The sequence below is a fragment of the Rousettus aegyptiacus genome, unplaced genomic scaffold (genome assembly GCF_014176215.1).
Source record: "Rousettus aegyptiacus isolate mRouAeg1 unplaced genomic scaffold, mRouAeg1.p scaffold_m13_p_12, whole genome shotgun sequence".
In the NCBI taxonomy this organism is placed as follows: Eukaryota; Metazoa; Chordata; class Mammalia; order Chiroptera; family Pteropodidae; genus Rousettus; species Rousettus aegyptiacus.
In genome coordinates, this window is record NW_023416287.1 from 22,156,820 (window position 1) to 22,177,995 (window position 21,176).

Genomic DNA, 21,176 nt, shown 5'->3' on the forward strand with positions numbered 1-21,176 from the left:
GCTCAGCCCCAGAGCCCTCCCTGCCGCAACACACCAAAACGTCACTGCTGAAACCTGTCCTCCCTCCTTTCAAAATGCTTTCAGGTTCTTTAAAGAGCCAACCTGCATGGAAATACCTGTGATCTCATGTGTGTTTTGAAAGCCAATTCACCAGACCTGTTTCCTGAGGAGATGATTAAAAAAGGAAGGAGAGAACCACAATTTGGTGGTTTCTCTGCTTTTTTTCTTTTGCGTTTTGTATGGGAGCTGCAGGGAGCAGGATTTGAGACTTTCCTTGGTGTTTCTACTATGCATTTACTTTGCCTTCTTACATCCTAAAGAACAACCAAGTACTCTCAGAACAAGTAAGACCAGGTCTTATGGTAACAATGATAGCTGTTATTTATTAAGCACCCACTATCCGCTAGGCTCTGGGTTTTATACACGTCTTCACTCCTCTAACCGGGGTGGTGTTTTGACCCACACTTTGTACTAAAACAGACACAGATCAAGGATAAAGAACAGAGGTGCTAAAATCAATCAGTCCCGTGTATGGTGAGATGAGCTCTACCCTTTACTCACTGTGTGCCCTTGGCCAAGTGGCATTCCTCCCTGGCCCTCCTCGCATAAGAAGGACCACACAGTGCCTCCCTCACGGGGTGGTGGGAGGATGAAGAGCTGAGGACCACAGAGGGTCAGCCCAGCATCAGGCTCCCACGACGCTCTCAATAAGTGGTAACTGATCCCAGCATCTCATCCCCGTAGGGGCGTCCAGCTACTGGTGTTCTTATGACTCGTCTTATTCGAGTGACACACTTATGTCCTCAAAATGTTTGATGACTTTTAGGAAATAAGTCAAATATTTAAAAATGCAAATATTTGCCATATTCACTGCACGCCCATTGTTACAGAAGGTGTTAGAAAATAATTAATAATTTAGAAACACCCTTAGGGCCCTTCTATAGGGAGAAACTGCCTTCACTTCGATTCATGGATGCATTTAGGACACAGAAGGAGTTCTGCCTGCTTCATAGGCCTGTGTCTATGTCTCCTTTAATTTAATAACAATTAAGAAATGAACCACCTTTGGCTTTCTCAGCGCTCAGTGATCTTTGTTTTCAACACAACTGACCCAAGAGAACACCCCCAATTTAGAAAACATCCCTTCACCCCGTCCCTCTTAAATTCAGCGATTGACTCAAATTAGCCCCTCCTGGAATATCTGTGGAAAGAATGAAAACTATGGAGTAAATCGATAAATTCCAGAAGGGAGAGCTCTGGATACAAATGAACTGTGGGTTCCAGATAGATCCGTGTTTGTTTATTTTCACGAAGCAGCTTCTGTTACTCAAAGGAAAAATGCTTCCGTTGCCTGACTAAACCCTCACTGCAGCCCCAGGAATGAGAAATGCCTGCTGTCCCATTCCACAGATGGGACTGGGATCGTGCCCCGGTCGCGCCATGGTTGCCGGGCCAGCCTGGTGCCGGCTTTCACAGCGGTCCCGCTGTGCCACTGCTCCCCCAGCATTTACCTCTGTAAACACTTCCTCTGAATTGAGGTCTCCTAGGGAGGTCACCTAGGAACAACTAATACAAAGAGTGAGACCGATCAGTAATTTTGTTCCTGTGCTAGGCTTGGTGGGAAATCACCTGGCAGAGGAGAGAAAGTAGACTTTGAACTCAGGCCTGGAATTACCTCTCTGCCCTGCTCCTACTCAGAGTTCGCCTCTAGGGACCTGTGTATCCTGCTTTGTAAGATGCGGATGATGACCCCACCCTCCCAGCATTATTAGAGAGATTAAAAAAATAATACATGAGAAGGTCCTTAACAGTGTTGCATACTTATCCTTAGTGATGATCATCACAAACACGTTTATTGTTCATTATGCTCCTTTTAAAGCCAAACCCTCTCGCCCCGTGGTATCTGGCCCCACGGCGAGGGCCCCACCCGGGCAGACAGTGAACTTCACCTGCAAGTCCCACGGCTTCTCCCCCAGAAGCATCACCCTGAAATGGTTCAAAGATGGGAATGAGTTCCAAGCCTCCCAGACCACCGTGAACCCAGAAGGAGACAGCGCTTCCTACAACCTCTCCAGCACAGCCAAGGTGTTGCTGGTCCAGGGAGATGTTCGCTCCCAGGTCATCTGCCAGGTGAACCATGTCACCCTGCAGGGGGGCGCTCTTCGTGGGACTGCCAACCTGTCTGAGACCATCCGAGGTAGACGCCCCTCACTACCTGCCCCAGTCCACACCTGGCTCCCACCCTCCAGGCCTGCTCCTCCCCCCGCTCTTTGCTCCAGGCCTGGAATTGCCTAGAATCTATTTCCTGACACTCCTTTCCATCATGGGGCACCTGGATGTGCTGTCCCTCACTAGTGTTTAACGGCAACTGCCAAGTGAACAGCTACCACTCCTTAAGTAGTTTCATTTACTTTACAGTAGCAACTCCAGTTATTGAGCTCCTACTGTAAGCCAAGCCCCTGTGTCCTTGGTAATTTCATTTATCTTACTACAGTTATTAGTATATTCCCACTGCATGCGGGCTGTGTTTGTTGATTTCACAAACATCACCCTAATAGCAGCTACTGGTCCTTGCGCACCTACTGTGCTCGGTGATTTCATTCCTATGCTAAGAGCACCCTCAGCGTCTGAGGGCCTGCTGCATGCCTAGCAGTGTCCTGGGTGACCCCCCTTGCTGTGGTGGGGGGAGCTAAGTTATGGAGCCCCTGCCCCTGTGATCTGTCTGTTCCACGAGGTCAGAGCCTCTGCGCTGTGCTGTTTCAGTTCCGCCCATCGTGGATGTTACCCAGCACCCCTTGTCAGAGAACCAGGTGAACATCACTTGTCAGGCGAAGAAGTTCTACCCCCAGCGCCTACAGCTGACCTGGTTGGAGAACGGGAACGTGTCCCGAACAGAAACAGACTTGGCCCCCACAGAGAATAAGGACGGAACCTTTAACCGGATGAGCTGGCTCCTGGTGAATTTATCTGCCCATAGGGAGAATGTGGTGCTCACCTGCCAGGCAGAGCACGATGGGCAGCCGGCAGTCACCAAAAACCATACCGTGGAGATCTCTGCTCACCAGAAGAACCAAAGCACAAATGGACCCCCTGGTGAGGCTTCCGCTACACTGACCCAGCTTTTAAAATTTTATCTTCATTTTTAATGTTAAAAGTAATAATTCATGCTTATGGTAGAATGATCTAGAAGTCTATAGATAGAAAGCAGAAGCCCGAAGTTAGCTCCTGTCCCCAAAATCCCACACTCCAAGAGTGACCACAGGTAAAAGTTTGGTACACATCCTTATAGATTTTTGACATCAGTGCACATTCAAAACAGAGAGAAGGGAGGAGGGAGATGATCTGTTCACAGCGTCCTGCCTCATGCTTTCTTCACCAGTTCACCGTTCCACGTCTGCCTCCACCCGCCTCCTTGCTCTTTTCTAACTGCTTGTTAGTGTCCCTGGCTGCCACTGCAAGCCTGCTCCACGGGGAATGGGGCAGGGGTTGGAAATGGAGCAGGGGCTTCAGGACGTTGGTACTTTTCTCTAGAATAATCACTGCTGCAATATTGTACATATTCTGCTACATGTGCAGCTATTTCTGTGGGACCATTTCCCAAAGAGCATTTCTAGGCCAAAGTGCATGCCCATTTAAGATGACGTAATCCTGCCACTCTCATGCGAGAGTAAAAGGTGTCAGAGTTTCATTTTCTCAGCCCCCTTCCAACCTGTTGTCAATATATCTCTCTTCTTTCTTCAAAACGGCAGCACTATTTGGCATTTCGGTGTCACTGTGGAATGTTCCATCACTGTCATTAGTGTGGCTGTGCCTTAGACAGCAGACCCTTTAAATGGATTAGAATAGAGGCCATTTCTTTTCTTCATGCAACCTCAAGGGAATCGGGAAGCTTTAAAGAAGACTTGATGTCACCAATGCTAGTTTTCACTGCACTGGGAGACAGGATGTGTGGATAAATCTCTGACTCGGTCACAGATTTGCTGGGTGACCTTGGAGAAGTCAGTGTCTCCCTCTGGCCTCTCCACTTGCTCACGGCAGTGTTGGAGGAAATGGGCTTTCTGACTCTCAGCTTTGAGTCTCAGCTACTAGGGACCATGGCTACCTTCTGTAGCATCGTAGCTTCAGGACCTGGCACACAGCCTGGCATATAGTAGGCACTCAGGAAAGGATGAAAGTAAGTTGGTTCGTTGATTAGTTAGTGGGTGAGTTAATCCTCAGAACTATCCAATGAGGTAGAGATTATTCTTGGCCGCAATAACACGAGAGGAAGCCTGTGTGTAGAGTGAGGTTTAAATGACTTGCTCATGGTCACTCATTGATTTGAACTCGCGTTTTCATTGCTCAGAACCCTGGTCTGGACTATCCACTATGCTCTAGTGTGGGATCCCCTACCTGTGCCCTGGAGCCAGCCAAGTCCCCGTCTCCATTTCAAGTGTCCTGGGCTCAGAGCTCCTATGCCCAGGTCTCAGGCACAGATTAGCAGACAGCCCCTGAGAGCTCTGCAGAGCCCATTAGTCAGCTGCGTGTCTGCTGTTCCTCACTGTCCCTTTCTCTGCCCCCTGGCTGCTGTGTGACACCCAGTCACAGTTCCGGGTTCTAGATGGACCTGTGTTGACATGGTGGCCACTCTGGTCCACTCAGATGAGGAGGGTGTTTATGTTCCTAGGGAGTGAGATTTCTGCCCACATCCTGCAGCTCGGGTTCCTTCATGGCTGTCAGCACCAAACAGTTTCCCTCCTGGCACCTCGGCATGATTTTAATGCTGCCTGTGGGTGACCCACAGGGGGAAGTGTGTGCAGACCCATGAATATGCCTACATGGCTCAAAACATCTGAGAAGGCCTAGCCAGTTGTTCTCAGTTATTGATGCCTGCCTCGTGGTGAAAAGAGGCAGTGGGTTTAATTTTCTTTGTTTTCAATTAATGTGCATGAAGCCTCTATTCTGTCTGGTCTCTAGGTGAGAATAGCAATTTGAATAGTATCTTTATTGCTGTGGGTGTGGTGTGTGCCTTGCTGGTGGCCCTACTGATCGCGGCCCTCTACCTCCTCCGATTCCGACAGAAGAAAGGTGAGTGGATTCCCTGCTTCTTCCCCAGGAGTTTGCCTCTGGGCTGTCCTTCCCAGAGGGAGAAGCCACTTGAGTACTTGGAGCTGTACATAGCTTAAGCCGTAAAGATGTTCAGTTACCTCTAGTAGCAAGAAGTCCAGAGGTAGCAGTGCCATGGATGACATGGCACCTTCACCAGGCTGGAATCTGGGTGGGTCCCTCCTGCAGCCTTCTCCTCATGGCTGCAGGATGGCCATCAATTCGCTGGGCCTCACATCTTCATGGGACCACTACTGAGGTGGAAAGCAGGGAGCTGTCAGGGTGGCAAAAGGGTCTTGGGAAGAAATAATATTTCCCAGGGGCCCTCTGGCAAACTTCTGCTTTCCTTTGACCTGCCCAAGTTACATGCCCAGACCCTAGGCAGGAGACTGGAAGGGGGTAGAGATAATACCACCACCTGCCTGCAAGGCTGTTGAGAGGATTAAATGGCTGACTACATGTAAAAGGTTAAGAAAGTACCCGGCACACAGCAAGTGTTCAATAAATATTAGCTCCTGTTGTCAGCATTATATGTGAGGCCAGAAACATGAGCCACCTCCCTGGAAAGCTCCCCTCACAGTGGCAAAGTGTGCAGTCTTTGACTTGACAGCGGGAGCATATAAGTTCAAACACAGGACATCATCCGTGTGTGTGTGTGTGTGTGTGTGTGTGTATGTAGGTGCTACTGTGGCAAGGCCTCTGACTTTCGGTTCAGACAAACCAGGGTTTTTATAGGCTCTAAACAATTAGTTTAACTGACCTCCATGGTCCTCAGCTTCCTCACCTGTAAAATGGGTATAACAATGCCTATGTTGAAAGGTGGTATGAACCCAAAGAAGCTCATGTGAAATAACAGCTCTGACACATTCTCAGTCCTCAGAAAATACAAGTTCTCTTTCCCACTTTCAGAGGAAACAATTTTAGGCCAATGTTTCTGGAACTTATTTGACTACAAGTGATAGAAATACATTTCATGTCTCAACCCAACACATACACACCCCTATAGATAAAATTAGAACTCTGATATTTTTCATTTTTGTCATGTTCTATACTAAGTTCTCTTAAAAATGCTGGTTGTGAACCACCACGTGCCACAGCCTGCAAAGTGTGAAGTGTTGTCTTGAGCTGCCTTTCTGCATTCGGTCCCCCAGGCTGAGCTTGGATGGGCATTTTGCACATCAGTCACATGTCCCTTCTGCACATGCTCACCTCTGCGCCCTAGGTGTCCCTCCTTCCTAGGCTGGCTGGAAGGACTTAGCTGTGAATATTGGCCGAGCCTCAAGCTTCCATCCAGTAGGGCCAGAGTCAAGCTCCACATCTCTGCCAAATGATCCACCTGGGGTTTGCCTAAAGTTCTGGAGAACCCTACGCAGGAAGGACTCCTTCTTGAATGGCAAAGCAGGGTCCTTTACCCACCAAGGATGACAAGCCAGCCCAATCAGATGGAGCATTCATGGTAGCCATTAGTGAAATCTCAACCCCTCTTTAAAGGTTCATCTCTGAGCACCATGTCACTTCCGGTACACGTGAGCTGATTACTGTGGCTTAGGCATAAGTGAACCAGTTTCTAGAGGAGGAATGGGGGTTTGGAGCACTGCAAACACAAGTGCAGGTCATTGAGTCCCTGAGCTGTGTGTGCAGAGCTTAGATTTCAAACATAGGCTCCAGTGACAGGGACAACTAGCACTCATTCAGCTCTTCTGATGTGCCAAGTACCATTCTCACCACAGACCTGTGCTGTGGTATTACTAACCTCATTTACATACGAGGAAACTGGAGCATGGGAAACTTATTAAACTTGCTCAGGGCCTCACACCTGGTGAGTGATGGGACCAGGATTCAGACTTTGGCAGTGGGTCTCCAGACACCACTCTGCACATCACTTCCACTCTAATGAGATGCTCCCTTCTCCCTCATTGGTTCCTGGAAGTGTCCTCAATACTCTCAGTGAAATACCTTAAGTTCAACTCAATCACTTACTAAGTCTGTGATCCTAAGGAGTCACCTAGTCTTTTTGGTATAAAATGAGAGCAATTGGTGTCCTGTCATTGAATTCCCTGAGACAACTCATGTCCCAGAACTTTTCAACCTACCAGACTCCATTCAAACATTAGATGCTGAGCTGCAGCCTTCCCAACTCATCTAAAAATCTGATACCTGTCCAGGCACCAAGCATTAATCTGGCAATAAGAATTCTTGCATTGTAGCAGCCTCCAGCCTGTTAACATGTGGTACAGAGCACATTTGAGTGTGCATGTTGCTTTTTAATTACAATTTTGCAGTGAAATTCAACTCAAATGGTGGCTGAATCCTGGCGGCTTCTCTGCTGGATGCCCCATATCACAGGTTTAAAAATCCCTGAACCAGATGGACCCTTTCTTTCTTCCCAAGATCCTTTTTTGGAAAGTGGTGACATGAAGATAAATGCATGTCCAGCCCAAACCTGTGAATTAGAAAGCTGAAATCCTAGCTCAGAGAGGGAAAATGACCCATCCATGGTCACACAGCAAACAAGTTAGTGGCAGAAATGGGATTCATACCCACTCCCTCAACTAGCAGCCCAGCGTAGAAGGACCCACACTGGCACCCAGGATTGCTCTAGGGTCTCGGGTAAGGCGCATGGTGAATGGAAATGGGGCCCAGATAGAGGTAGGGCAGGTGGACCCTCCCAGGCTGAAAGCTGCTTTTGGATCTGACTTTTGGCAATTCCCAGAAGTGGGAAGGCAGGAAGGCCCAGCTCACTGGTCTTCCTCAGTGGAAGATAATGGGCCACCCCACTGGGGAGAGCATGGAGTTTTCTGTGTTTGGAAAGATATAATTTCAACATTTGTCCCCATGTCACTGGAGGCAAACCTTTGCCCCCCCCCCAAAAAAAAAAGATTACATAAGAAAAGCATGGGTTAAATAACTGGCTTTTGTTTCTTTTCTCTTTCAGCCAAGGGATCTACTTCTTCCACAAGGTAAGTGCATTGCTGGGCTAGGATGCTTTTGCAATTATTATTTAGTTGTTTGATAGCCCCCAAAACTGCAAAGTATAATCCATACCCACTGACCCTGTGCCAGCCAACCTTTCTATGTCTTTCTTTTCTAAGCTCCTCATACCAGGCCCCTTTTTTGGTTTTGCTTTGTTTTGTTTTGTTTCTGGGCCCATTTTTAATTATGGTCTCAAATGAGGAGATTTCTCTGCACGGAGGCACCAATTGCTTTTGTGCTGTCCACAGAAAGCGAGACTCTTATTAAATCCTATTTGGACTGTGGCGAGGCCTCCTACACATGCCACCCCCAGATCCAAGTTGTATACTTTGCTTTTTCCTTCATTAATTAAATATTTACTGAGTACCTTGGCACAGGTGGCCCTGGGAACACTGGGTGAATAGGAGAGAAAGCATCTGTTCCTTCCTGAAGCCCATGCCCTGGTCAGAGGCTAAGGTGATGACGTTATATCACAGATGGTGCGTTCGTTTGTTGATTCATATTATCAGTGATTTTTACTGAGACCCTACTATGTACCAGCTCTGTTCTGGGTGCTGGGAATACAGCGGTGAATAATAATCAGTCTGGGCCTAAATGGGCCTCAGACACAAGTAAGAGAAGCAGGCAGTAAGTACAGAGGTAAAATGATATATAATGTCATGTCAAATGGTGACAAATCAAGCACAGCAAAGGGATGGAGATTTATTGCAGGGCTATTGTAGGTGGAGGAAGGGGCCTCCTCTGAAGAGGGGAAGTGATCAGGGTCCTGAGCTGGGAGCTGTGAAGCAGAGGTGTGTGCTGGGTGAGAGAGCAGGCACGGCGAAGGCAAGATGTTCCAGGAGGCACAGAGGAGGCCTGTGCAGCTGGAATAAGGGGAAGGGCAGGGGGATAAGGTCAAGGAGATGCAGGTCCATGGTCTCTTAGCTGAAGCACATGCACCCAGATGTTACTCATCCAGACTTTTCATCTTTTAGGAAGGCCCCCAATATTCACCCTGGTAGAGTAGAGGCAGCACCTCATAATCTACCATATAAATGTATCTGCTTGGAAATGTATGAGCATCCATACTAAGGGCAATAAACAAAAATTATAAATAGCTTCATTTGGTTCAGGTCAGGTTTTACCACAAAACAGGTTTTGCAAATTTTTGAAATTTTTAGAGCTTAGTGGATTTCAGAATTACAGAGCAGAAACTGAGACATCTGGAGTGTAAGCCAGCAGTCAAGGACCTGTGGCTGTTAGAACTTGGGGTTTTATCTCTAGTGAGATGAGGAGCCATGAGAGGGAGAGGATCTGACTTTAATTTTAAAAGCATCACCCTGAGTGGTGTGTGGGGACCAGGCTATAGAAAGTGAGGGTGGAGGCAGAAAGGCCAGGGAGGAGGCCACTGCAGTGGTCCAAACAGATGATGGTGGCCTGGACCAAGATGGTGAGAAGGGCTGAGAAATGGTCAGATTCTGGATATATTTTGGGGATACAAAGAAAATTTGCTAATAGGTTGGATATAGAATCCCAGGGTTGGGGGCAATGGGGATACTGTGTGTGTGTATGTGTGTGTGTGTCTATCAAGTATACTCTTTTCCAAGGGCAAGACTTGGCTTCCATCTTTTGCCTAAACACCTTCAGTGGTTCTCATGGCCCTCAAAATAGTCCAGATGTCCTCCTGAGGCCCTCGAGCCCCTCGTGGTCTGGCCCCTGCTGGCTTGGACAGTCTCACTTTCGGCCACTCCCCAGTGTTTAAATTCTGTGGCTCAGCCGTGCTGCACTCCCTTCTCTTCCTCCTGCATGCCGCGGCCTGGCTCTCCTCCTAGCCCTCGGAGGAGGCCGGCCCCTCTCCCTGAGGCGTGCTCCCCCACCCCTGCTCACACACCACCCGAGGCCGCCGCAACTCCAGGTGGAAGCAGTCACAGTGGGCTCCATGAACAGTGACCCCCGGAGTTGTGTGACATGAAAGCTAGAGCAGCTCCCCTTCTTTCACCTGGTTGCCTCCTGCTCTTACTTCTGGGTTCAGCAAGGGCATTACCTTCTTCGGGACCAGCTGCCCTACATCTGAGCTCCTGGTGCCCCTGCATTGACATCCTGGTGTGTTCGAGCTGTCCCTGCACTCATCCCCAGATTATAACCCATCCCTCTCGAGGGCAAGGACCATTTCCCTCATGTTCACTGCTAATAGCTGCTGAACATGGCACTGTGCCTGGAATGGAATAGGTGCTCAGTAATGAACGAATGAATGAATAAATGAATGAATGCCATCCCAAACCCCTGCAGCAATCTCCTCCTCCTTCTCTGACTCCCTAAACTCGCCCTCTCAGTGGCTTCACAGCCCCAAATATGAAAGTATCTCTCTTTTGTGTTTTGTTTTTATTGTTGTTATTATTTTTTACTTGTCTTATCTCCCCAATTAAGCAATAAGTTCTGAAAGAAGAAGGCAGTATCAATAATAACAATAACGGCAGCATCAGCAGCTAACATTTATCGAAGATTCACTGTGTTCCAGAAACTGACCTATGCCTTTTACCTATATTAGCTCAGTGGTGATTTTAATTATCTAAAAAAAAAAAAAAAAAAAAAAAAACCTATAATTTCCCATTATTCCAATTTAACTGAACAGTGGTTCTCAAACTTGAGTGTATAACAGAATCCTCAGGAGGGCTTGTTAAAACACAGAATTCTGGGCCCCAACCTCCAGAGTTTCTGATGCAGAATTTGTATTTCTAACAAGTTCTCCGATGGTGCCAATACCACCGTTCCCAAGCCAGACTTTGAGAACCCCTGTTCTACAAGGTTATTATTGTCCCTGGGTGTGGTTGAGGAAACTGAGGCTCAGAGAAGTCATGTGACATTCTCAAGGTCCCACCTTGTAAGCGCTGGCACTGTGACTCCCACCCAGATTTCTCTAACACTCAAACTGACGCCCTTTATCTGTACCCATGCCTCTTGCTGCCTATTTCTTCTTCCCCAGAGAAGCCAGCCGTTTGCTGCCTGTTTTTTATTTTTCCAGCATGAGCCTACCCAGGGAGCCGTGAGATCACTTGCTCCCTTTCATCTCTCTAAAGCAAAGCGATAGCTAGCGAGCAGTAATGGTGTTTTCCCATGTAGCAGCTGCTTCCACTTGGTTGGCTGGGATCAGACACTTTCCGGAGGACGGTGGTGTGGGTAACACTGAGCATCACAGGGAGGGTGCCAAGGGGGCTGCCGCTGCTGTGAGCTCAAAGGGCTCTTCAGGCTGCAGGGCCAGTAGAGGGACTGGCTATTTTCAACCCCCTGGGTTAGGAATGTACAGGCAGAACATCATCTGTAATCTTCCCCAGCTCAGACGACAGGAAGATGTGTCTGCTCCCTTAATTGGGCACTGGGGTTTATGCAGTTGGCCATTTGTTCACTTGTCAAACATTCACTACGTTTATTCTTGAAATATTGAGGGCTTCCTTGATTCTTTCATTTATTCATCTGATTGAGCCCAGCTCAGTGCCAGGCCTTAAGCTGGGAGATTGCAAAGGGGAATAAAAAAAAAGACACTAGCCTCGGTCTCATGGTACTTTTGATCCGATGAGAGGGACGTGTATTCATTCATTCATTCTACAAAAATCTACAGCGAGCTAACGAGACACCATCCTGTTACTGGGTGGCAAGGCTCCAGTGATGAAGGAGATGGACCTAGTTCCTGCTTACAGAGAGCTCACGGTCCATTGGGTGGTAGGTGACCAAACGAGCCAGGAGGTTAGTACATAGCATGATGCCAACTATATAAAATAAAGCTAAGCATCTAGCAGAGCAGGAAGTGGGGTACAGTGGGCAATCAGGGAAGGCTTGTCTGAGGAGGTGACATTTAGAAGATAGCAGAAAGATGAAAAAGTTCCAGCCATGGGGATATCTGGGGCAAGAGTAGACCAAGCAGAGAGAACAGTCAGCATTTAGACTCCGAGGCAGAAGCAATTGGACGTGTTCATGAACATGGACGAGGCCAGGGCAGCTGAAGTGGGGTGGGCCAGGGAAAGAGAGATGGGAGGCTAGAGCAGTCCCTGGGGGCAGGTCATGTGGGAATGTGGAGATGGACATAACTGTGTGGGGAGAAGGGGTTAGGGTTTTGAGCAGAAAAAATATGTGACATCACCTGTGCATTTTACATGCGGAATAGTGTCCAAAGGGGCAGAATAGAAGCAGGGACACAGGGGGGCACCTCAGGGGTCTAGGGAGCTGGGGTAGTGGAGGCGATGGCATGCTCGGGTCTGAAATGTACTTTGGAGGCAGAGTCAACAAGCCTTGTGGTGGATTAGATGTGGGTTGTAAAGGAGGAGAGAGGAGACTCAGGGGTGGTTCCCACTTCCTTAGCCCAAGCACAGGGCTGAGTAATAGCAGTGCCACTCACTGAGATGGGAGAGACCAAAGGAGAAACAGATAGACAAAAAAATTGATGATTTCTTCCTGTCGGAAATATTGCTCTGAAAGAAAGGAACTTGGTGTTTTGAGAATGGAGTTTGAAGATTCAATGACAGTTTCCCTGAGAAAGGACTATTTGAAACAGGATCTGAGGGAAGAGGCAAGGAGGACCGAGTGTGCAAAGGCCCTGGGGCAGCCTGACTGGCATTCATTCCAAGTCGCTTTTGAGTACTTTTTGAGCACCCATGTGGTGAGGAAACATGACAGGAAGACAGAGACATAAACCATATTGGAAAATATGCAAGGAGGTTTGATGCTGTCGTGAAAGGGCAGCCTAGCCTGCCCAGCACTGTCGCAGAAGACTCCCCAGGTGTGTGAAGCCATACTTGAGTCTTGAAAGATACACAAAAATTAAATAAGAGAAAAAGTGGTCAAGATGGTCATTCAAGGGTATTACTGACCCATAAAGCATGTTGCATTGTGCAGCCCTGTTGAAATATTTGGTGGGTGGCTAAGTGAGTAAATGAGGGCAGAGGAGTGAATGAGCCTGGGGGGAGGGGAGTCAGCAGGGGCCAGACCACACGGGGTTTACGAGCTGGGTGATGAGTCAGACTTGAACCCAAGGCAGTGGGGGCTCCAGAAGGCTTGGAAGCTGGAGGAGTGTGGATACATCTGCGTGAGCTTCCTTACCAGACAGTGTCTCTGCCCCTGGAGGGCCGTTTCTGTGGCCACGTGGGGCCTGTCATGCCCCAGAACTGCTTTCTGAGCCAAGTGCTCATGCCAAATCCATTAATAATCCCACGGCCAAGCCCCATTGCTCATTTATGACATTATCCAGGCTAACATCCCCAGAGTCGCCGGCTGGAGAATTTACACAACTCCTCCGGCAGAACCAGTGGCTCTGGTTTGCTCACCACCTGGACCATGACCCTGCAGTGCGCCAAGGCACGGCCTCCAATTATAGAATCAAGTGCACGAACAGCTTCTTTGATTAACCAGGGCACTTGGTTCTCTCTCTCTCTCTCTCTTTTTTTTTTTTTTTTAGTGATAACACCTAGATGTGTATAATATAGAACATTTGGAGAATATGGGAAACTAAAAAGAAGAAAAAATACCACCCAAAGACCACTCCTGTTAGCATTTTACTGTGTTTCCTTCCAGTGTTATTCACACATTTTTCATAATTGAGATTATTCCACTGAGAATTTTGCTGTTTCACTTATCTTTTAATATAATTATTTGTAATAAAAAAGAAACCTCTTCATGAACGTTTTAAACCTTTATCTATGAGTCCATTCTCATTTCCTTAACCAGTCCCAATTGGCAGAGCTATAAGATTGGCAGACCTCCCTCCCCTGCCCTGCCTTTCGACAGATGCTTCTGTGCATATTTCTATATTTTGAATTCCACTCCCCCACCACCAAAAGCAATTATGAGTCAAAAGATGAGGACACCTTCTAAGCTCTTGATTTGGCTAAGCTTCTTCCCAAAAAGGTTGTGCTGATTTACCCCTCCCACCAGCAATGAGTGAATGTGCCAGTTTCACCATACCTTCTCCAGCACCGGGTATTATAATTTTTAAAGCTCCTTGCCGACAAAGGAGGTAAAAAATATATATATATTTGATAGTGCATTGATTAAAATTTCCTTTTAGTGAGACTGACCCTTTTGTCCAAATATTCGATAAGCAGTTGTATTGCTGATGTGAACCACTCATCCATGTCCTCCGCCCATATAGGAAATGAAACCTCAATGTTATTCTTATCAATTTACATGAGCGCTTGAGATAGGAAGGATATTTTTATCTTTGTGTCTCTTTCCTTTTTAGGTTGCATGAGCCCGAGAAGAACGCCAGAGAAATAACCCAGGTACGGTGCTCGCTGAGACGCCCTTCCTGGGAAACTCAGTGGTGTGATTTTCTTGCATCGAGCAGAATTGCAGATCCTGTTCTAAATTAAGATTCCTTCCCCAGGGTGGGAGGGTGCGTTTTCCCTTGTCCTCTGCACATTCTCTCCCTCTGCTCCAGCCAAGAGAGTCTGTCTCCACCTCCTTGACTCAGTGCCACCCGTTGCACAACGCCGGGGAGCACCCTTTGCAACGTGGTCTATGCACATGGAGCCAGGCTGCGGTCTTCCTCAGTGCAGATCATGTGCTCCTGCCTCCATGCTTTTCCCCAGGCCAGCCCCTCCACCAGGAGCACCCTGCCCAGCTCACCCCGAGCTCCTCCTTGTTTCTCACGTGGAGTAACACGCAGTGCTGCCAGTTTTTCTTGCCTTTGCTCATGGAAAGATCCTGTGTCACTAATTACCTCCTGCAAGGACAAACTCCCTCCAGCTGGCAATGTCTCTTCATTGCTGAGGAGATTTCACAGGCAGCATGGTTGGCCTGTTTCCGGAAAACCCAGCCTTGCTCCTTACCGGCTGACACTGTCAGACCTCGGAGGCAGAGAGCTCCCCTGTGTCTTATAACAAGACAGGCCCTACCTTGGACCGGGAACAAGAGGGCACCAGCTGTCCTTGACATTTCCCTGGCTGTTGTCATCATTTTATATGTAATCTGTTGAAGAGAGACAGGGCTGATAAAAGGCATGATATTTGTAGGCCAGAATGCTGTGGCCTGCTCCTCTGATCCAGTGCGGCCCCCCAGCAGCCCTTGGCACGAACTCCAGTCCTAATTGGAAGACAACTTCCAATCATAGGATAGGGCGACCTTCTCCCCAGTCATATTACCTCTGGACTTCTTTCTGGAACCCTCTGGGGAAAGAATGACAGTAAAAAGAACTGGTCACTAAAACCTGTGCAAAATTTAGTCAGCGAAGACTTACTTATGGGCCCGGCCCTGGGCAGTGAGCTGGGCAGTCACAACCCAGCTCTTGTGGAACTTGCAGCCCTGTGTCTGGGTGCCAGGTGCCAGCCCTTGTCAGGGGGAGGATTTAAGGCTGTTGATGTAGGTTTCTGAGAAAGAAGTGTGAGCGTGCAGGGTTCGGGACAGAGAAGCTGCGTGGTCAGACCACAGCTTTAGAGTCCGACAGACTTTGGTTCTTCTCTAGCTACGTGACTTTGACCAAACTTTTTAACCTCCCTAGGTCTCAGTTTCTTCATCGGTAAAATGGAATACATAATTCCTACCAAGCAGGGTTGTGAGAGGGCCTAAAAGGGCCATCCAGGTGATAGCATGATGCTTCTAAGCCATCAGGAACTGACATCTGTGGTTATTATCATGTACCCACCAGGGGTTACATTGTCAGGAACTCCTCTCCCCTTCTGCAGCATAGGCGCGGGGCATGGAACAAGCAAAGCATATCATTCCTGACGGGTAACTTTAAGGTGCAGTTGTGAGTGATAAGATTAGCAAACGGGAGATAGATGTTCAGATTTGCTGGTCGAATAACCATTTATTGAACATACATGCTCACTCAGTAGATGCCAGGCTTCATTCTAAGAGCTTTACCTGGATGGTCTCATCCGATTCTCACAGCAACTCTGGTGATAGATACAATTATTATCCTTACTTTACAGATGGGGAAACCAAGGCCCAGAAAGGTTAAGGGAATTGCCAAAATCCCCTAGCTAGAGAGAACAGATCCAGGATTTAAACTCAGACTTCTGACTGCAGAACCTTTACCACCCTGCTAACTGGTGTCTCATTCTCACATGCCTCATTCTCTGTCACCCAGTCCCCAGCTTCACTTTGAGTGGGGCTGAAATTGTTGCCATTCATTCAACACTGATTAGGCTTCTTCTGTGCCAGCTTTTGTTTCTGAGTCATACAAATACCTAGTGAATATTTGCTGGATAAATGAGTAAATGAAGAAATGTCCCCGCCCACTGGGGGATCGGCATCTACTCAGACCACCAAATGGTCACAGTCCTAGATGGTGGGTACTGTAATGGAGAAACATGGGCTGAGGAAGCACAAAGAAGGAGCCCTGGACCCAGCCAATAGGATGGTCTCAGGATGAAGTGATGCTTGTGCTTAAATGCACAGGGTGGATTGGGTTTCCTTACGAGGAGAAGAAAGAGAATGGATGCTAGGCAGAGGGAGGAGCATTGACAAGGCAGGACAGAATCGTGGGAGGTGACGTTGAGTGAAGTGACCATACTAGCCTTTAGGAAAATCCTTCAGGCTGTGAGAGGAGGGAAGTGGGCTGGAGGATAAGGCTGGAGACAACTAACCTTGGCCAGAATTAGAGCTGAATCGGTGGAGGCCAAGAGGAAGGAGACAGAAGCATTCAGATGTGGTACTTTTGAGTAAGTGAGAGGCTAGGAGCTCCAGAATGACCTTGCCTTCATCTCATTTAGGTCCAGGACAACAATGACATCACATATGCAGACCTGAACCTGCCCAAGAGGAAGAAGTCGGTCCCCCAGGTCGCCGAACCCAAGAACTACACAGAGTATGCCAGCATCCAGGCTGTCCCACCGCCTCCGCCTGAGGACACCGTCACCTACGCCGACCTGGACATGGTCCACCTCAACCGGGCCCCCAAGCAGCCAGCCCCCAAGCCTGAGCCATCCTACTCAGAGTATGCCAGTGTCCAGGTCCAGAGGAAGTGAAGAGGGCCTATATCGTCTCTGGGTCTGTGCCCATGAGCCTTCTTGTCCCATGGGGGGCATCTGTAATGAAGACAGCCAGCCCAATTCCCGGAAGGCTGGGGTGGCGCCGGTCCTAGGACCCAAGAATGAGGCTAGCTCTTGTCTCCACAACCCACCTGGCTCTCCAGTATTTCCAGGGTAGCCACAGCCCCCCACATTGCCACACATGGAGGCTGATGTTGCCAGACCAGCCATGGAACCCCCCCACCTAGGAACTGGCCAGAGCCCCTGGAGGTCCAAGAATGCTCATGCCTCTCTCCATCAACCGTGGGTCTTGGTGACTCCTGACTGCCTTCTTGATTCTCTGCAGGCTGATCTTCCAGGGTGTGGAGGGAGAAAAACCCTACCTCCTCTTCCCGCCACCACCACCACCCCCACCACCCAATGGGAGCTTTGGGAAAAGTTTTCTCTTTAGATCGAGCTGCCCCATTCATGGAGAAGCTGGAAAAAAAATCTGGGACTGCACCCAGAGACTCAGTGAGGTTGCTGCCAACTGTCCTGGTCTCCCTATCCCTGGACTGATGAGCCACAAGCCCTGGGGAAGAGAGGACCCTCTGAGGAGCCCTCTACCACCACCACCAAGGACCGAGGAACAAGGCCCTCCTCCTCCTGCCCTCTGAGACTCCTTGAGGACCCGGCATCCTGACAGTGACACTCCATACGGACCCACCTCTCCTTTCTCAACCTGAGCTTGCTTCCTTCAGCTAGCACTAACTCAGCAACATCTCGCTGTGGACGCCTGTAAATTATTGAGAAATGTGAAACGTGCAATCTTGAAACTGAGGTGTTAGAAAATTTGATCTGTGGTGTTTTGTTTTGTTTTGTTTTTCCTAAAACAACAGCAGCATTATCTTGGCTCTTTGTCACGTGTTGAAGTACATGGTTGGGTCTTGTGCCGTCTAAGGTTTAGCAGTTGATATCCTGGAGGGAATATCCTACGACAGAAACTAACTTCATCCATGCCCCAGAGCCCTGAGGATGGGGAAGAAGGTTCCAGTTTGGCTGCTCCATGGAGATGCTTAGACTTCTCTCCAGTATTAAATTGGCCACGTTCTCAGCCAAGCCACGTGGCTGGTACGACTGCCTTCCTGCCGCTGTGTGGTAAGTCCAAACCTGCCAGTGCTTCTCTAGGCTGCCTCCTTCACCATGCCGTCTTGTTGCACCCTAATGCCTCAGTCCACTTACCCAGAAAGAGGGGAGAGAAAAGATGCCTTCCCTCACCCCGCCTCCCCCACCATTGCTCACAAGCACTTTAGAGACATGCAGGGTAGGAAGTTGTGCCTGGCTGTTTCCCCCACCCCTTCAGCAACCTTCCCTCATTCCAGCTCTCTGAGCTGATCTCTACAGGAAGAATCTTCCATTTCTGCTCTCAAACCAACCCTATTGGGATCAAACTGGAATAAATCCAAGACAGCCAGAAGGACTGGGCAGCTGTGAAGTCAGGATTGACCCGCCTTCCTGTCCCTCTGTCTCAGGAGGTTGGGCAGAGACTGTGACCCATTATCCTCTGAGCCCCACCCTTCCAATTCAGTGTAGGGGCCTGGCTGGGCCCAGGGTAAACAAATGTTGCACTCTGTGTGTGTTCAGTCTTCACGTGTAGCTAACTGATCAGCTCTAAGAGCTGAGACACAAATCTTCACTGCCCACCGCCCCCCCCACACACACACCCACCTGAGTCCAGCTGTTTGGTGCCCAAGGGATTCCTGGTTCGGGCCATTGGAGTGAGAAGCTGAGCCATCCTGCCTGTCAGCATGTCCTACAGGTGGAACTCCGGGAGCTCAGCACAGACCCAGCTCTCTGGGGGACAGTGATTTGTTGTTTTACATAATGGCATCCAGGAATGAGCTGAGCCAACAGGCCATGTGGGCAGCTTTGGCCCGACAAGTCAGAGTTTCTCTGTGGCATCTGGGAGCGCAGTGGTCCAGCCACCTGGCTCAGGCTTTTTCCAAATTCCAAAAGGTTGGCTTGTAAACTTTCATCTTCATCGCTTCAGCACAGAGAGACCATGTGCGTGAGCGCACACACACACATGCACACACTCACACAGAATCTTGAAAGAATGTTTTTTCGGTGCCATTTTAATTTAATTTTATTTTGAATTTTGGAAGGGGAGTAAAGGAATGAGGCCAAGGAAGCCATGTAGCTTTAGCTCCAGCCTGGCAGCCTGGAGATTCTCATACCTTGTGTATCGAACCCCAGGAAAAGGAAGAGGTTAAAACAACAGTGCGGAAGGAGCGTGGTTATCGGGAGTTTATTTTAAGACTGCTGGGAAGGAAACAGGCCCCATTTTGTATATAGTTGCAACTTAAACTTTTTGGCTTGCAAAATATTTTTGTAATAAAGATTTCTGGGTAACGATGACCCCTTTGGGTGTTGAGCGTCCTTGTCTCTGTGAGTGTGTCCCCTGTTCCCTGCGAGAGGATCACATGTGGTCCTAGGGCTTGGCAACGACTGTAGTGTCTGGTCCTCTCTTGGGTTTTATATAGACACAAAGACTTTGTTTCTCTGGCTCAGAGGGAGTCAGTGTAAGGTTGTGCTCAAGGCACCTGCATAAGCAGAATTTCAACAGACAACTGAGTTTGAAATGGGCTCTGATGCTTCATAGCAGCAGAAATTCAAACCACTCACCTCTCTGAGATCAGGACCATCATCAGCACAGAGGAGACAATAATATCCCCAGCCAGGGTTACTGTGAGTATTAAAGGGGGTCATGGGGTGAAAAGCCCATACTTGGCACATAGTTCTTCACTAAGCATTGGGTCTTTCCTCCCCACCCTAAACATTGTACAGCAAGGTCTGGTCACCCCTCACCACTGGTGGGATCTTGGAGAAGCAGAATCTCCTTCCTTCTCTACTGAATGCAGAACCTAATGTTGGTCCTAGAATATTCTTGCCAGGTGATTCATGTTAGTATATAGTAGGTGCTCAATAAATGTTAGCTTCTTTACCTCTCTTCCATTAGTATATTAAGCATATTAATCACAATTATATTAATATTTAGTGCTTACTATGTGTTGGCACTTTTCACTGATTAACTGCTATAAACCCCACAACTCGAGGTAGGTAACATTATTGACCTCATTTTATAGACAAGGCACAGAGAGGTGGCAAAACTTATACAGGGTCACACAGCTAATGTTAGGACTCAAACTCCAGCTGTCTTACTTCAGTGCCCAACTTCTATTCCTTGAGCTCATATGAATACATCATGTATTGTTACTGACTATGCAATACGATAAGTAATATGCCAAGTGCTTTACAGTTATTAACTCATTTAATCCCCCAACCACCATGTGAGGTAGGAACTTTTGTTATCCCTACTTTATACTGATGCGTAATTAAGTCATTTCCCCAATGTCCCATGGCACAACCAGGGTTTGAACCCAAGGAGTCTGGCTCTTTACCACACTGTACTGCCTTGTTTAATTCTCATCGCTGTTAGTAGTACTTGTGCCCATTTTGCAGAGAAGAGAACTTGATGCTCATGAGTTGGCTAATCTCAGACAATAAATCTCTAGTCAAGCTGGGACTTGCACTCAGATCCCCAAGCACACCCGGGACCATCCCTGGGCCCTTGGCTTGGTCTCCATGTGATTAAAAGGCACCTGATATAAGGAGCCTCCTGCAAGACTCGGAGGTCACTTGGCTCACAGGCCAGGACCTTGGGTGTGGTGGAGAACTCAGCTCTCTGTGCTGCTTGTAGGGATAAGGTGTTCAAGGTATGAATACAGGCCGAGTGAGCAAAAAAAAATGCCTTCTGTTTTCTGGGAAGGTGGGGGATGAAGAACTTCGCATCCAGGCAAGGAGACTCGGGGGATGTATTTCATGTAACACTTGGGCGTGGCTTCTCCACCACCTGAATCTCCAGGGCTGTAGGTTGGCAGGTGAAACATAAGTTGATAGGAGCCAAGTGATCCTCTTCCTGCCCGCTAGGAAATCAGTCAGGCATTTGGCATTTATCAGGCACCAAATCTGGGTTCCTCATGCAAAAGAGAACGATAAGGAACCACCCCCTCTGTGAGGATCCAGAGACCATCTGCAGCCCCTGCCCACTTTACATGATGATCAGGAAAATCTCTGCCCCTTCTCAAGATTCTAATGCTCAGCTGGAAAAACCCCTGTGTCTTCTAGCATATTTTCCAC

The 21,176-nt window shown here is 48.3% G+C and overlaps 1 protein-coding gene across 2 annotated transcripts in view; it reads left to right on the forward strand.

Moving 5' to 3' along the window:
* Positions 1-19,394, forward strand: part of SIRPA (signal regulatory protein alpha) — a 40,815-nt gene extending 21,421 nt beyond the window's left edge. For both annotated transcript variants that reach the window (XM_036229567.1, XM_036229569.1), the window contains exons 4-9: positions 1,880-2,197; positions 2,764-3,093; positions 4,957-5,067; positions 8,021-8,045; positions 14,267-14,306; positions 16,740-19,394. In XM_036229567.1, coding sequence (XP_036085460.1) covers positions 1,880-2,197; positions 2,764-3,093; positions 4,957-5,067; positions 8,021-8,045; positions 14,267-14,306; positions 16,740-16,994 — 1,079 coding nt within the window. In that variant the 3' untranslated portion in view covers positions 16,995-19,394. The remainder of the gene's footprint in view (positions 1-1,879; positions 2,198-2,763; positions 3,094-4,956; positions 5,068-8,020; positions 8,046-14,266; positions 14,307-16,739) is intronic.
* Positions 19,395-21,176: the final 1,782 nt, after the last annotated feature.